General features: G+C 36.5%; 1 protein-coding gene across 2 annotated transcripts in view; it reads right to left on the bottom strand.

The window, feature by feature from the left end:
* Nucleotides 1-16060, bottom strand: part of rasgef1ba (RasGEF domain family, member 1Ba) — a 92540-nt gene that overhangs the window by 46698 nt on the left and 29782 nt on the right. For both annotated transcript variants that reach the window (XM_073861141.1, XM_073861142.1), the window contains one exon: nt 11969-12019. In XM_073861141.1, the coding sequence (XP_073717242.1) occupies nt 11969-12019 (51 nt within the window). The remainder of the gene's footprint in view (nt 1-11968; nt 12020-16060) is intronic.

The raw sequence follows: 16060 nt of genomic DNA, 5'->3' as shown, positions 1-16060 counted from the left end.
AAAATCTGAAGCAAAAAACAGAAAAAGGTTGATGATGATTTATGGTTCCCAGAATGCTTTGCATGAGGCTGTTATTGTATAGTTTTATTCTGTAAAGATAAAGACTTGTTGATGTTTAACATTTATTTAACTTTGAACAAACTCTTGCCAGTAAATAACATAAATTTAAATCTATGGTAAATTACCGGCAACCCAGCTGCAAGTAACACTGTAATTTCTACTGAATTTTTTTACATTGTACTGTAGCTGTTGCAAGTAGGAGCACATTTATACACGGAATTAAGATTTAAGCGTTTTGGTTGGATCACAAGTGGACGAGAGAGATGTTCCTTCACACATGGTGTTTTCATTCGTCTCTTTTGTCCACTTTCAACTGTTTCTTTAAAAAAATACTTTTTTATACAAAACTATTAAGATTGATAGCTAAATTTTTCTGTTTAACCTTACAGAGCCCAAAAGGCCTTTAAGATGAAAAAATGTCAAATCTTAAAAATGATCTTTGCAAAGTGCACATGACTTTCATGAAAAGAAAGTGCTTATCTAGCTACCGCAGACTTAAGGTTTGTAAACATGTGACAATGTACTGCAACCCATGCATGCAAATTTGAAGCCAATTATCTTGTTGAACAATTTAACAAATGACTTAACATATCTAATCTCACCTAGCAGAATTTATATATTCATAGCTTGCCGTGGGCTACATTACACCATGAATAAAACATTACATTTCCCATATTACTCAAAAGGGCAGCAGATGTAATAAAAAAACCTTTAATAATTCCTTGAGGATAAAAACACCGGTTTACGTCTTGTCAGGAACTGCTTAGCAGAGTAAAACCATATCAGTTCCTCTCGATTCTATTGTACAGCCGAAATGATCATTTATTCATGAGTAAACACACTACACTCAGCTTCCCCTTTGTAAAAAAGGGCTTTCCCGGGTCAATTCAAATTGATTTTTGAGCTACGGAAAGTTATTTTCTACCCACAACACAGAAATTTCTTCGATGTCCAAAAGTTTCCACACTACTTTGTTTACTAAAACTAAATTTGGCTGACCTCATTTTCTGCAACAATTCGAATTAAAATAAAAGGGAAATGAAAGAAAACATGGGGATTTCAAAAAGGGAAACAAACGTCTAAGCATCTGATAAGAACAAAGAATCATTAAATAATGTATAAGGGATCGAAAAGACATTGGAAAAGACATGGCAATATGTGATGTATTGGAGCTATTCTGCTGCTGAGGGATGTGATGGTTGTCTGGGGAGGGATGCAATGGGTTGTGGGTAAACAATCCCCTATAATCCTCAGCTGATAAAAGGAATAAATAAGAAATAAGAAATAAATTGAAATAACTGCTGAGATGTAAGCATGATAACAATAAATCCGTCTATACACAAAATAAAAAATATATAAAATGGCTTCTTGAAGACATTAGATGAGAATTCAACATTCCATTCATTTTAGATTTGAGAGCCACAAGTTTCTGTTATCGGTTAAAGGAACTGTAACTAAGATTTTAAGTGTTTTATTAATCAAAATCAATGTCTTTCTTCATAAATATGTCCTCGTTGGTGTCAAATGACCTCTGCCAGTGATCTGAATTTTTTTTGTTAGCTTAGAATTTCTTCTTTTTACTTACATTGAACGGGTAAGTCCAAGGAGGCATCCATATCGTTCCGCCGTATTGATAAACTATAATAGCAGAGAGGGACAAAAAGCACTAGCTTACCAACACGTTTCCACAACGCGTTTTCATTCAGGACACGTGAACTTGCTGAAACGGACAAGGAGATCAGTGATTACATAACGGCTACCATAGTTGCAACATGCATTTGGAAAAGCGAGGCGCTAGAGAGCACTATTCGTTTGAATGCAACATACAATTTCACCACTAGATGGGGGTAAATCCTACTTATTGTCCCTTTAAGTGTAAAGAAAGCTCACACTTGACACTTTAGCTTTAGAAGTTAAAGAGCACCTATTTCATTGCTAAAAACAACGTTGTTTTGTGTATTTGGTATAATACAAAAGTGGTTGCGTGTTTTATGGTTAAAAAACACATTATTTTCCACATACCGTACATTTTTGTAGCTCCAGATTTTACTCTCTTCCTGAAACGCATGGATTTGAAAAGCTCTGTGTCCCTGATTGGCCAGCTAATCTGAAGGTGCTCTTTAAAGTTGTATCTAATTATTTCTTCCTGTTTTTTAATACTACATACACATTTCTTGTATTTTCTGGTTGTATTCTAATACAGAGACTGAGAAAGAAATATAAAGGGTCATAATACAATTGCAAAAACAACAAATCAAATGCGATGGCATGGTGGTCTAATGCTGCGTTCACACCAGCCGCGGTATAGGTGTCAAGCGCGAGTGATTTCAATGTTAAGTCAATGAAAAGACCCGTTGACGCGCGTCTGGAGGTCTCGCAGCACAAATGAGGCATTTAGTGCGGCGCGGTAGATGCGATTCCACCTCATTTGCGCGTCTAGTTTGCGCGAATGGTGAATTAAGTGTTGCCGCGGGAAACAAGCAAGTTGAAAAAAATGCTGCGTTAACCAATCAGGGGCTTGCTCTAGTAGTGACATGATAATAGGAAGCGAGCGGAGTCGCAGGAGCCCCACCCATGACGCGAATTTCCACGTGAATGTCTCGATGACTAGAATTTCACTTTACATGTGAACGAGGCGAAACTAGATGCGGTAGACGTGAATTTGACACCAGAAACACGGCTGGTGTGAACCCACAGTCAGACTACACAGTAATGTATCCTATATAATACAGTATTATTACAAGGTTGCTTCTCATACGTCTCATAAGTCTCTAAACTGTTTCTGATCACCCCTGAGCACTCTTTTCTTCCATTCATTCACCCCCAAACCTCAGTTTTGCTTTCATAACACATACATTCTTAAAGATCTATTGCATCACTGTTGTGGGTTATTACAAACAAAAGGTTGTTTGTTATTACAGTTTGAACAGAAGAAATTCATCTTAGCAGGAGTCAGGGCCATGGTAGCCCATCCATATCATGGGCATAACACAGTCTAAAGAAAATGCTGAGTCAGTCACTCATCAAAGCATCCTTTCCAAAACCTCCACAGAGGAAGGTCACCCGTGTTTATGAGCGAACAGCATGCGCGTATGCAATACAAAAGCAACACTTTGATTCACGATGTCACTGCAGCATGAATTTAAAGCCTACCTATTTAGTTCTTCCTCTGACACGAGGTTGCGCCAAACGCTGCGTGTAGAGGTTTCTGTTTATGCATCTTTGTGCTGACATGATTTGGTGCAGAGTGTGTTTGTGCCAACGCTATAACCAACACAAAAGCTTTGCTGTCAAAGACAGCGGTATAAATCAGTTTCATGAGAGGATAAATTGTCTTTATTGCGTAATGGCTGTGAGCCAGAGTGAACACTGCACAGTGTTTGTAATGTTAATGACAAAAGTTTTATGTTATCTCTACACGAATCAAAGAGAAAACTCAGGAAGCAAGTAGAGGTATGGGACTTAAAATAATATTAAAGAATATTTCTGACATTTGTCTTCTTATGAGCAAATTTATTATAGCATATGAACATTTAAAACTACTTCACAGTTCAGCAAAAAAATAAACAAAAGCACAATAACATTCAGCTATCTGAAAGTAAGCCAAAAGCTATGTAAAATATGAATACAACTCTTTATTTTACTTCAATATTCTGCCTTTTACATAAGGCTCAGCATAACCTTGAGGACTATATTTAACCTGTCTGAAAGAGGCAGAAGTTGAAAATGAGAGCTGTGACTCGACTGTATATGAAGGCAAGGGCGTCATTGGGGGGGTGGGGGTAGAACAATTCAAAGGATGCACTTACACTATCCAAACCAAACCGTGTCCCAGTGCGATTGTCCCCCCTCCCTACTCCCCAAGAAGCACGCACTCACATTGTACTTTTAGGGCGCACTCACACTATCCAAACCAAACTGCGCCGGACACGTTTGACCCCCAAATCCTGGTTCTTTTAAGTAGTGTGATCGTTCTGCACCGCGCACGGGCACGGTTTGGGTAATCGCGCCCTGGACAGCTTGCAAAGGTGGGCTGGAGCGCGGTTCGCTTGGGCTTAGAATGTGCAATGTGATCGCAAATTGCGGCAGAGCGCGGTTCAAAAGGAGAGACGCCAATTGCACGACCAGTCACCTTCATCTGCCTTCGTTAAAACCTTCTGATGCGCGCAGCAGGGTTACGTGAATGTCTGAGCTGCAAACACAACAGATCAACTAAGCAATACGATGGCGTGTGAGTAGGCTGTGTGTCACTCCGAATAAAAAACACAGACTTAACATTACGATGGGCCCCCATGTTAAGAGAGTGCTTTACTTCCTGCTTTCTTTGTAAGGGCCCATGCACTATTGGGCTCTAAAGATAATTTTTATTAGAAGTTACATGGATCTGGTGAGCCTGATCTCACAAAAATCCGTACAAATTTTATGAGTTGGCTAATTCGTATGAATTCATACAAAGTTAATTGTGCAAAACCAAAAACGAAACCAAACCCCTAACCTTGTCCCTAACCCCACCCCTAACCCCAATGTCACAGGGGTTAAGGCAAATCTTACAAAAACTTACAAATGTGGTCGTATGAATTAATACAAATTAGCCAACTCGTAAAATATGTGCGAATTCTCGTGAGATAGCGTTCGTGTGGTAGAGGGCTATTGCTATTGGCGCCCCTGCATGAAAGGGTTAATACTGAGCTCTGACCAGTTACATAATGCATTAAAGTCATTAGATTTACTAAACAGAGTTTTAACAACTGTGCTTTATATAAAACAAGTATCTTTAATTACAGAAACTATAAAAAACAACCCAATGACCGAATTTTAAGAACATTTCATTGCACATTTTGCTATACCGTTTATGATGATCAGTATGTTAAAAAGTATGCAGTCCCATCGCTGGGGTGTGATAAATTGAACTAAATCATCTCATTGAAATCACAGGTGGTCTCATCGACGCAACAGTGCATGAAAAGGATTTCATCTCTTAATAAGAGTCACTGTTTCAAAGAAAGCAGATTGGCATAAAAGCATTTCCAGTTGCCATAGAAACAGTCAGTTGCATGACTGTCAAAATCAAATGAATGCTTTTGATAGGTACTGGTGACCTAGAAAAAGCTATTGAATATAAGGGTTCACAGGGAATAAAGAAGAATAAATATATATAGTATACCAGTATACCATAGGGCTGTTGAATGCTTTTTTCTGATTGGTTAAAAATATTCCACAGCTAATAATGCTAAAATACACACAATGCTATTTTTCGATAAATGCACACCTGAGGAATAATTGACTCCAGCCCTTTGAATTATTTGAAATTATTTTTTTTTCCAGTTTTTCTACCACTGTCACTTGAGTTTGGATTTAGAACAACTTTTTGTTACATAAAATGACATCCTAACCCAGTGGTCACTGCTTAAGCACACCTTCCTCAAATTTTAGGTAGCTGTGAATAGCTTGGCGAAACCGCATACTGTTCAGTAGGTACTGTATAGTTTGAATCCTAGTAGTATGAAAGCAATTCAGACATACATCCGCCATGTTTATATATCACAAGACATACGTCATCACGTCATTTCATACCACAGCGAAAACGGACGCATCGCTGCTTTCGCCTTTCTTCTTCGTTGCATAACTCCGCTCCTGGGGCATCATGGGATAGTGAAGTGTCCATCGTATGCACGCGTCGAAATCTAACCGGAAGTACTAGTTCATCCATGTACTTTTTGCATACTGTTTTTGGAATACTACATATTTGGACATACTACTCGTCTCGCCTACTGCTTTTCGCCTACTGTATAGTATGGAAGTATGCGGTTTCGGATGCACCACTTGATTAGCAGGTTCAGGTGTGTTTGATTGGAGTAGAATGTGAACTCTGCAGAAAAAGTCCAGGAACATGATTGGTGACCACTTTCCTAACCCAATCCCTAATTCTAACCCCAACTCCAACCGACCATGGATTAAAAATAGACAAAAACATGGAGAAACATATATTAAATGACAACCTAAAGTAAATGCCAAAACTAACCCCAAGTGAGAATGGTTGAAAAAAAAAACACGGAAAAAACCAATACATAAAACAACATGAAAAGACGCACAATTTTAATTGGACAGGAAGGGCTGGCATATCATATCATACGCATGCAAAATTTGAATTTGGCATATGTATTGCATGACTTTTCACACTGCGTGCTATTTATACCCATTTAATGAGAATGGGTTGACTACATATACATATATTCTGCAAAGTAATACAATACAGAACATGTAATCCGGACTACATTTATGATGCTAGAGCATCTGTATCTCAAAACAGAGACCATACACTGATGCTAAACCCGTAGACCTTTTAAACGATGTATAGTAATGTTAATATTATTAATGTTTGTAGACAGTAGGCTATATAGATATTGTTAGCAGCGTAAAAAAAATCCCGCCCACAAATGAGTGCGCGCGTCGAGAGGTTAATAATAAAGGTGCTTAAATGGTTTTCACAGCGATGGCATAAAAGAACCTTTTTTTGTTTCCTCAAAGAACCATTTAGTCAAAGGTTCTTTAAAGAACCATTTCTTTAGATTTGTATAATCTAAAGAAACTTTTCACCGTAAAGAACCTTTTGTGAAACAGAAAGATGCTAAAGGTGCTTTAAAGAACCATTTAGAGAAAAAACATTAGTCTATGGCATCGTGAAGCACCTTTATTTTTAAGAATAAAGCACAGCTATTAAAGAAAGATTGCTGAGATAAAAATCATTTACATGTTTTTTAGAATGATGTTACTGCCAAATTCCACGTCTGACCAATCAGAATAAGTATCCCAGAGAGCTGTAAAATAATTTCATTTAATGATGACTGTTGTTCCTGGCAACCAGTCTCTTGTGCTGTGTTAGCTTCACCTCTCTCTTATAGTGCTAAGTAGTCTCTTTCCTCTCACATAATGAAATGCTTTCAACTCAAATCAATGTTTAATGTCCAGTTATTTACTAGTAAGTAGCCATCACAATAGGCAAGAAAATGTTCTGTCAGCAGGCTATTACAAACCTCAGACTAAAGACCTCTCTGCGTCGTGTTGGGGTCTTTATCACCTTGTTGCTTATTTTGCAAAAATATCCAGCTGACTGTATTCCTTACACTGTAAAAAATGCGGTATAATCAAATTATAATACAAAATCATCAAATAGCACAGAAGCAAAACCATACGAGTCGCTTTTTAAGATGCTATTCATTTTTATACAAACCTACCATTAGTTTCCGTTTTCCCTATAGCAAACAGATGATGCGTAAGAACAGAGTGAACATGTGGAGGTGGATGCGAGATAGGCTACTGTAAGAACAAAAGCCCTGCGGAAAATCAATTTGGCTTTGGCACATTGTAATTGCATTAATCCTTAAAGCTCATCTCATTGGAGTTAAGCCTTCTGCACTGATATCATGTGTTGACTGGCTCTGGAACAAGTCCTGTAGAGAAAGGCATTGATCGACACGCACAGGTTACCATAATATTAGGTCTGGATCGTGTGTCAATCCTGAATTCTCCAAGGTAGATTTGGGAAAGAAAGCATGCCTGGTGTCCCAGACTTTATAGACAGATTATGATCCCCTACTGTGAGAACCCTATAAAGAACCTGAAGAATGACTGTTAGGGGTTGTGCACACCAAATCCTTTAAACGCAGCTGAAAACACCTGGAGGACGCCAAATGCCAGCTGTGTTTTAGCTGAGTGCCAGCTTTCTTCAGCTGAGCGCTTTGGTAGCTGTGATACTTCAGCTGTAAGCCAGTTGGTTGCTGTGGTAATGTTCCGCCCCTCCTGCACTGTCATTGGACGGCTGTGTGAGAACTGACATTGACGAGCTGAGCTTTTCACCCAAAGTTGAATATTTTTTAACTCTCGGCTCTCAGCGCTGTGCGTTGAAAAACTGCTGAGCGCCGTTTTTCAAAAAAACACAGAACTTTCATTGAAAACAATTGAAAACATGCCCCGTCTGCGTGCGTAAAAGCTTTGGTGTGCACGCTCCCTTAGTGTGCTGCATAAACACAGCTAACTAATATGAACCACTTTGATTATTCGATTATTGATTTGATTATACTCGATTATGATCATTCAAACCACTATTAATGTGTGAATTGCTCTCATATGAGTAAATTATAGATGAATAATGATTTTTTATATTTTGATGAACTACAGCATTTAGAAAAAAAAAAGAGGAAAAATTTTTGAAAATAGAGGAACCATTGATGAAACTAAGCAAACTAAACATATATTTGAATATTGTCCTTTATTGTTGCACACAAATTTCAGAGCAGATGAGGACATCATAACTTTAGGACAAGCAAGTGTGACAACTGAAATATTTGTGATACATGAAGCTGTTTGCTTATGCAGCTGGCTTCAGAAGAAATTACAGTAAATGGGTCATTTGCTTCTTTGCAAGCTCTGCATTTTTCCCCTTGATTCTGTATCAGCTTTGTCTGATGTGAGTAATTTGTCAGAGCAACATTTAATTACTTCTGTTGTGGCATTTTATACCAGCACATGTTAAAGGTGCAGTGTGTAAATTTTAGCAGCATCTAGTGGTGAGGTTGCGAATTGCAGCCAATAGCTCAATCCACTGCTCACCCCTTGCTTTTGAAACGCTTAGAGAAGCTACGGTCATCGTCGGAGACAACTTAGTAAAAACGTTTGTCCGTTAAGGGCTTCTGTAGAAACATGGCATCACAAAATGGCGACTTCCACGTAAGGGGACCCTCTGTGTATATATATAAAAACGTCTCATTCTAAGGTAATAAAAACATAATGGTTCATTATAAAAAGGTCTTTATACACCCCTGATAATATAGTTTTGTATATTATTTTGCATTTCTGTCAAGAGATCCTTCTAAAAATTACACACGGCACCTTTAATGCAAACTTTTATATATAGCACAAGATTAACAGATTGGTCCCATGTAAGGGTGTTAATTTGATTATATAATGGAGATGTCACTCTCATTAGTAGCAAAGTCTCTGTAAACATATTAATATTTAGTATTATTAGCAATATTTAGTAAAAAAAGAACTGAAATTGTATTGTGCAGCTGTAGCTGCTTACTAAAACCCCATTTGGAATTGAAGACCAAGTTAATTTATAGTGTAAATGCTAATGAGTCCTGAGACTGATATTCATAATATAGAATTAATTAAACTTCATTAAAATTCATTCATGTAAATGTCAATCTGTCACAGCTGGCCTATCACTGAATCACCTATGGAGGACCCAATGCAATCTCATGGCAATTCATACATATTTTACGAGGTGGCTAATTCATTCATACGACCACACTTGTACGTTTTTGTATGTTTTGCTTTCGCACCTGTGATGTTGGGGTTAGGGTTGGGGGTTTATTATTACTTTTTTATGATAATCGTATGATTCACTTTGTACACATTCGTAAAATATGTGCAAATTACCATGAGATCAGGCTGGACGGATCTTAGTTTTTTTGCAAATGTTGAGATACTTGTTGGCCAGACTGTAGATGTTAAGGTCACGTTCTTCCTGATCCCATTTTTCAAACTTTAGGTAGTGTGTAATGTTGCTGTTAGAGCATAAATAATACCTGTGAAATGATAAAGCTCAAAGTTTACTGCCAGGCATTATATTTTCTTAAACAAAAGTCCCCTTTCAAAGTCTACAGCAAACGGCCGGTTTGGACTACAGCCATCTACTTCCTGCATTAATGACATCACTAGAAAAGTTTGTTGACTAAGCTCCACAGACAGGAATATGTCAGTCGCCAGCTACGGCTCAAACGGCTCTGCTAAGCTAAGCTGCTGTTCGAATCACAACACACTAAACAAACAATCAGAACTCGATACGTATTTCTGAAGAAGGGACTTCATAGAACAAGAAAGACATCAGACCGTTTTTAGGACAGTGAAAACAGCGCTATAGAGATAAGTAGTAAATTATATGAAAAATACTGGGTTTTGAAACTTATGAAACATGACCACATTGCGGACTGTAAACACAATCAAAGCTTCAAAAACACAAAAAGAACGGGACCTTTAAAGGTGCTATAGAATTAAAAAAACTGTATTGGGCATAAATTAATAATAAGAACTCTGTACATGGTAATGACATATTGTGAGTCTTTAAAAGCATTTGTTTACTCATTTTTATGTAAACCTGATGCATGCAAAAAACTGTTGGAAAACAGGCCAATCTACACATAACACTGACTGTGCACAGTCAAGATATACAAAATGTAAATTAATTACAATGTTGTTACAATGCTAAAAACAAAGTTGTGACCATGGCCGTATCCACCATTGAGGTCCCCGAGGTCCGGACCTCGGTAATTCTCCGAAGTTTACATAATAGAAGTTGTAAAATAATAGCCTATTAAGGCGGCGAGTACACAAAGACGTTTTCGTCTCTGTCGTCGTATGTTTTCAATTGTTTCCAATAGAGGAGACGCACTTTTCAATAGCGCCAACAGCTGGCAGGTTTTGTCAGTTTTTCCGCGCTGAGTGTCTACAGTTGTTCAACTTAGGGTAACATCAATGTCCAATCACAGTGAAGAAAAGGCGGGACAAATGCCACAACAACCAACCGGCGCTTCGTACAACGACTGACGTTTGACACAGCGAGAGCCTCTCGCGGTAGTGTGATGTCACACGCGTCAAAGTCTGCCCATGCGATGACCAATCACAACAGGTGGAGTTGCACTTCACATAAGCTAAAGAGCGCAAAGCCTTTTAGACTATGATGTGCGAGATAATGTAAGTAAACATTGAATATTATACAGCTATTTAATGATAAAAATGTTAAACGACTGACTTCATAATCAGGGAATGCAAACTAATAAAGTTTTCTTTACATGGTTTTCCTGGAAGCCTTCAGTAAATTCACATTTATAACTTTTTTTTTTACTGATACAGACGAAAATGAAAAAACAAAGCTCAGATTTGAAAAGAGAAAAGATACAGGGCAAGAGAATGAGACTGGGGAAAAAAGAAAGAGAGAAGATGATGGAGATAAGACAGAAAGAGCAGGTAGCCCACCGTGCTCAGGATAGAAAAAGCATTAGCCTACAATATATTCATAATGCTACACATACTGTATATGTGACTCTTGTCTGTGAAATCCAGGCTAAAATCTAATATAATCAATAATCTAATATTGAGATTAGGAGCATCACATTTTGATTTCACTCATTGGTTTTATTTTTACATTGATTTCAGTCTTTGACATGATCTTAATCATTCAACATTATTTTTTTTTTATTTCAAACCCTCCAAAATTCATATTTGGACCTAGGTATTTAGAAAATCCTGGCTACGGCCCTGGTTGTGACTGCTGAGTTAGCGCTACATGCTAATTAATGCTATATGCTAGCGTTTAGGATGAAGTTCTACTATTTACAGTCACGTATTGCAGGTCCATACTGAAAAAAAAGCACAAACTTATACCACTCGGAAACGTCCATTAACAATCTCCAAACATTTAGTTGTTCCTCAAAATCTGTATTTTTTTCTGATATAGGCTCAAACATATAAGGTATGTTTACTAATATGAGCTACTGGCATGAGCCTCAGAGCAGAGCCAATCAGAGCAGAGCTCAACATTATTATTCATGACCCTTATTCCAAATAGGGCAATAATAGACAATTTCATTCAAAGGACAAATCCTAGGGTTGTAAATGGACATGAAAAATGTTTCTGGATCATTTTTTGCTTAATAAAGTTACATACCTTCTATGTAAATATCAAAGAACAATTTAACATATTATTCCAATGCAATCTTTGGCAGCTTTAAAATAACTACACTGTCTAAAGGTTATATGTATTAAATGTTGATCTTTTGCTCATCATAATTTTCCATGGTTGTAGAATCTTCATACGTTAATAGACACAGAAAAAAAAATTGCTTACTGAATTGTGATCCCCCAGCGGTTTTTCAATCAGTGTCCCAAATATGGTAGGCTGCAAAAGAACATAGAAATATACCAATCAATAGATCAAATTTACTCCAAAGTTGGGACACAGCCCATGAGCAGCATTTAAAATGATTAAGTTTACAGACTTCAAAAACATGAGAAGTACATCATGTGACCCCTAAACCAGTCAAGATTAAAGTTCAGAAGAGTCCCAGATAAACAGAGAAGAGAAGACAAAAGCAGATTCAAAATCTTTAACTAAGTTAGTCGCTTTGAGCTCAAAGTTACATAAGGGCATACAGGTCAGGTTTGTTACATAACATAATGCTGTGAAACCAACTTAACAAATCTGCCATGAGAGAAAATCTGTACAGATACAGAGAGTGTTTGTATGCTCCTGTTTTTATCTTGTGAATATTTATGCAAAATTTTCATAACATTCAAGCTACTTTAAAAATTGTTGACGGTTACATCATTATTTGCTTTTTACTGAGATTTGCATGATGATTTATTAATGATATTTGTATACCACCGACCTATTTTATTGCACAGTTTGGATGCAGTATATTAGTATGCAAACATTATTATGAACTAGTGCTCAAATCATTTTCCATGTTTAGTACACTGTGTCATGCATATTGCCAACCCAACACAGATTCAATGATAAAACACTCTAGACAGATACTGTAAGCGATGACTCAATATGTGAATGCTGGAAATCACTGTTTTATGAGTTTTACTGAACCTAAAATCAGAACACAACATTAAGCAAAATCCAGCTTTTGAGAGAATAATAAATCTATTTCCAGAGGCTGTTGTCCAACACATGCTTTGAGTCTTACGACCCCAGTGATATTTAATGACTGGAGCAATAATAATATTCGTAATAAAAGAGCAAAATTCATTACTCGTCTATGCAGGTGTCTATGTCAAGATTTATGGAAATCATGTGACTGTAATATTGGAGCAAGCAGCTTGTTTGGCTAATTAAAATCTAGACCTTCAAATAACAAAAGGAGACACTACTGCAAAAAGTGCCCCCCCCCTGCAAGTCCAACGGTCAGTGATCCAAAGCAATTAACAAAACAACAGTGCTGCATTACAGCACCCAGTGGATCCTGTAGAGAACATGAAGATGACAGACTGGGCAAGCCAAGCAAGTCATCCATAAGATTAAACCCCAATTTCCTGCAAACTACTTTGTTTAAAAGCCATTTTATTGCATTTATTGCAATTTGTCTGGTTAAAAGGTAATGTATATTAAAGGAATAGTTCACTGGAAAGTTCAAATAATTACCCCAATTAACCATCTTAATCTTAAAAGATACACAAACTACACGTTTGTAAGTGAAAACGTTTTGTATTGTGAACATATTTAGTGCTCAATAAAAATGGGCCCATCAAAAAAATGGCTAAACATTTGTGCAATACATCTTTTATTATTTTGATTGGATAATCATTAAGAATTAAAACAGAAGCAAATAAAGTACAAGACTAAACATATAATTTGCATTTATGTAATTTAAAAGGTAACCAGTGCGAAGCATTTACTATTTTTATTAATATAATAAATATTTTTTTATTTATACATTTATTTAATTTTGCACATTTTCATAGTTCAGTCCTGTTGTTTTATTACTTTTGGAATTAGTTTTTACCACTATTTCACTTTGAGTCTTATGTTCGTTTGTTTTTACCCATCCATTTGAAAAACTATCGGTCGAATAATCATTTATCAGCAAGTATGGGCCTAGTTATCGGTATCAGTACAATCCACTATCGGTCGACCTTTATCAAGTGTCATGTGACTGCTTATTTCGTCAAAATGTAAATAACTACGGCTGAAGAAAGGAAGTAATAGACACCCTATGATTTAGGCTATGTTTACATTAATTTCATTTACACTACACCACCGTTTTCGACCCTCATAAACGGATTCGTTCGCAAACGCTGCAGACCCTGTTTTAGTTTGAGAACTCAGACGTTGCGCTGCAGTGTAGATGAACGTAGACAGAGTCTTATGTAAACGAACAGCTGATGTTAATGTGACAGCGCATCATTTTCAAAGTAAAAATTATTTTATTCAGGTAAATGGCGGTTTGCAACAGAGGTTTTGCTAAAAATAGTAAACATCTACCAACCAGCTATTATAAACGCTATATCAGATTGTTTTAACATGTATCCTTATAGATAATGTCTGTTTTATATTTATGTTTGAGTACTGTTGAGTTTGAATATTGTTGTAATGTTGTTGTTGTTTTGTTTAAATTTAGTTAGCTTATTACGAAAGATAGACTGTAATTTTAAACGCCATATAGCGCCGTTGTAAAGGTCAAAATGAAGGGAGAATTGTAATGGGTCAGACATTATTTTTCGAGTTTAATTTAAGTTTTATTTGCTACTTTAAAATGAATTTCGTTTCATATATTTATCTCTTAATTTGAATCGATGTTTTGTTGATAAGTTTTGTGAATATAATTAAAAACCATAAAATCAACGTCATATTAATATTTAATGCTCGTTTAGCCGATTGCGCTTTTTGCTATTTCTGTGTTGCTAGCGGAGGACGTGCACGGACCTCACATACTTTTAAAAATTAACATCATATTAATTTGTATTAATTAATTGCACACTGAACAGCGACAGGTAAGGAAAGATAACTTATTTGGCGTTTATCTCTTATTATGTTTGATTGAAGTTTGCATTTGCTGAAATTTATTTTTGCTTCAAGTTCGCTACTGTTTAGTACTGTTCACTTAAATGCTTCCTTTTTAAATCATAAACACCTTTCTGTTTGGTTTATAACATCAACATTAACCTATTAATCATATTAATATGTTGTAGGGGGGAGCTGAAGACTTTCCCAAACACATTTTTATACACTCTTAAAACGAATGTGTTAAATTAACACGAAATGACACATAATGTGTTAAAAACAACACATGTGTTAAATAGTTTAACACAAAGCAATGTGTTAAAATTAACACATCCAGGGTGTGTTAATTTTAACACATTGCTTTGTGTTAAACTATTTAACACATTATGTGTTAATTTTAACACATTATGTGTCATTTCGTGCTGATTTAGAGTTCATATAAATAAAAGGGATAACACAAGATGTGTTAAAACAACACAAAGTGTGTTGTTCCAAAAATAACACAGAGATGTGTTAAATTAAGGACAACACACTAGATGTGTTGTCCTTAACTAGACACAAGATGTGTTAATTTAACACATTCATTTTAAGAGTGTAGGTTCAAAAATAGTGTCTGTTGTAGTTGCCGGCAAAGGATCCAGGTATGATTTTTTGTCAATATCGCACACCCCTAGGCTGCATAAATGCGCAAAGGTAAGCTATTATTAGAGTAATAAGTTATTTTACACTTTTATGTGCATGTCCAGCTACGTGATTGGTCATGTTTCATGCGTTTATGGTTGTGTATAGTGTGGATGAATATTCTTTTTAAAATGCCAGCATAAACGAGGATCATTTTAAAAACACAAATGCTCTAATGTAAACAGGGCCTTAATTAGGTGGAAGCATGCTAAGCATGTTTTTTTGGCACAGTTGTAGGGAAAGTGTGGTCATTAAACATGTAACTATACTCAACACTGTATAATATAATATCTTACTCTTAACCCTAACCCCTTTAAAGAGTTAGGTTTGTTATGTACCGCAGTGTTAAACTCAGGATCTTTAGTCAAGTTGTAACACACTGCACGTGCATGCACACTGTAAAAGTGCAATCCTCGAAAATAGTCTTATTACTTATTACTATAGACTTAACTAAAGATCCTGAGTTTAATACATTGTGTTTACTTTAAACATTTCTTATATTCAGTGCTACGCAGGATACAATGAAGCCTTCTGTTACTCTTAGTCATCAACCATGCAGAGAACACCATCTGAATGGCAGAGAAGGAAACTTGTCCTCTCAGGTGCCAGAAACAAGACATTTTGCACACAGTTTGCACCGAAGGAGCCAGCAGTGTCTACTGAGGTTTCTGCTTTAATGGACACACTGGGGAATCCATGTTGTGGCCGCAGGTGCACCATACGTCTTTAATCATTCAGATGATTGCATCT

The sequence above is a fragment of the Misgurnus anguillicaudatus genome, chromosome 22, assembly GCF_027580225.2.
Source record: "Misgurnus anguillicaudatus chromosome 22, ASM2758022v2, whole genome shotgun sequence".
NCBI lineage: Eukaryota > Metazoa > Chordata > Actinopteri > Cypriniformes > Cobitidae > Misgurnus > Misgurnus anguillicaudatus.
Note: the sequence above shows the minus strand (reverse complement) of the source record. Positions and strands in the feature narration are given on the sequence as shown.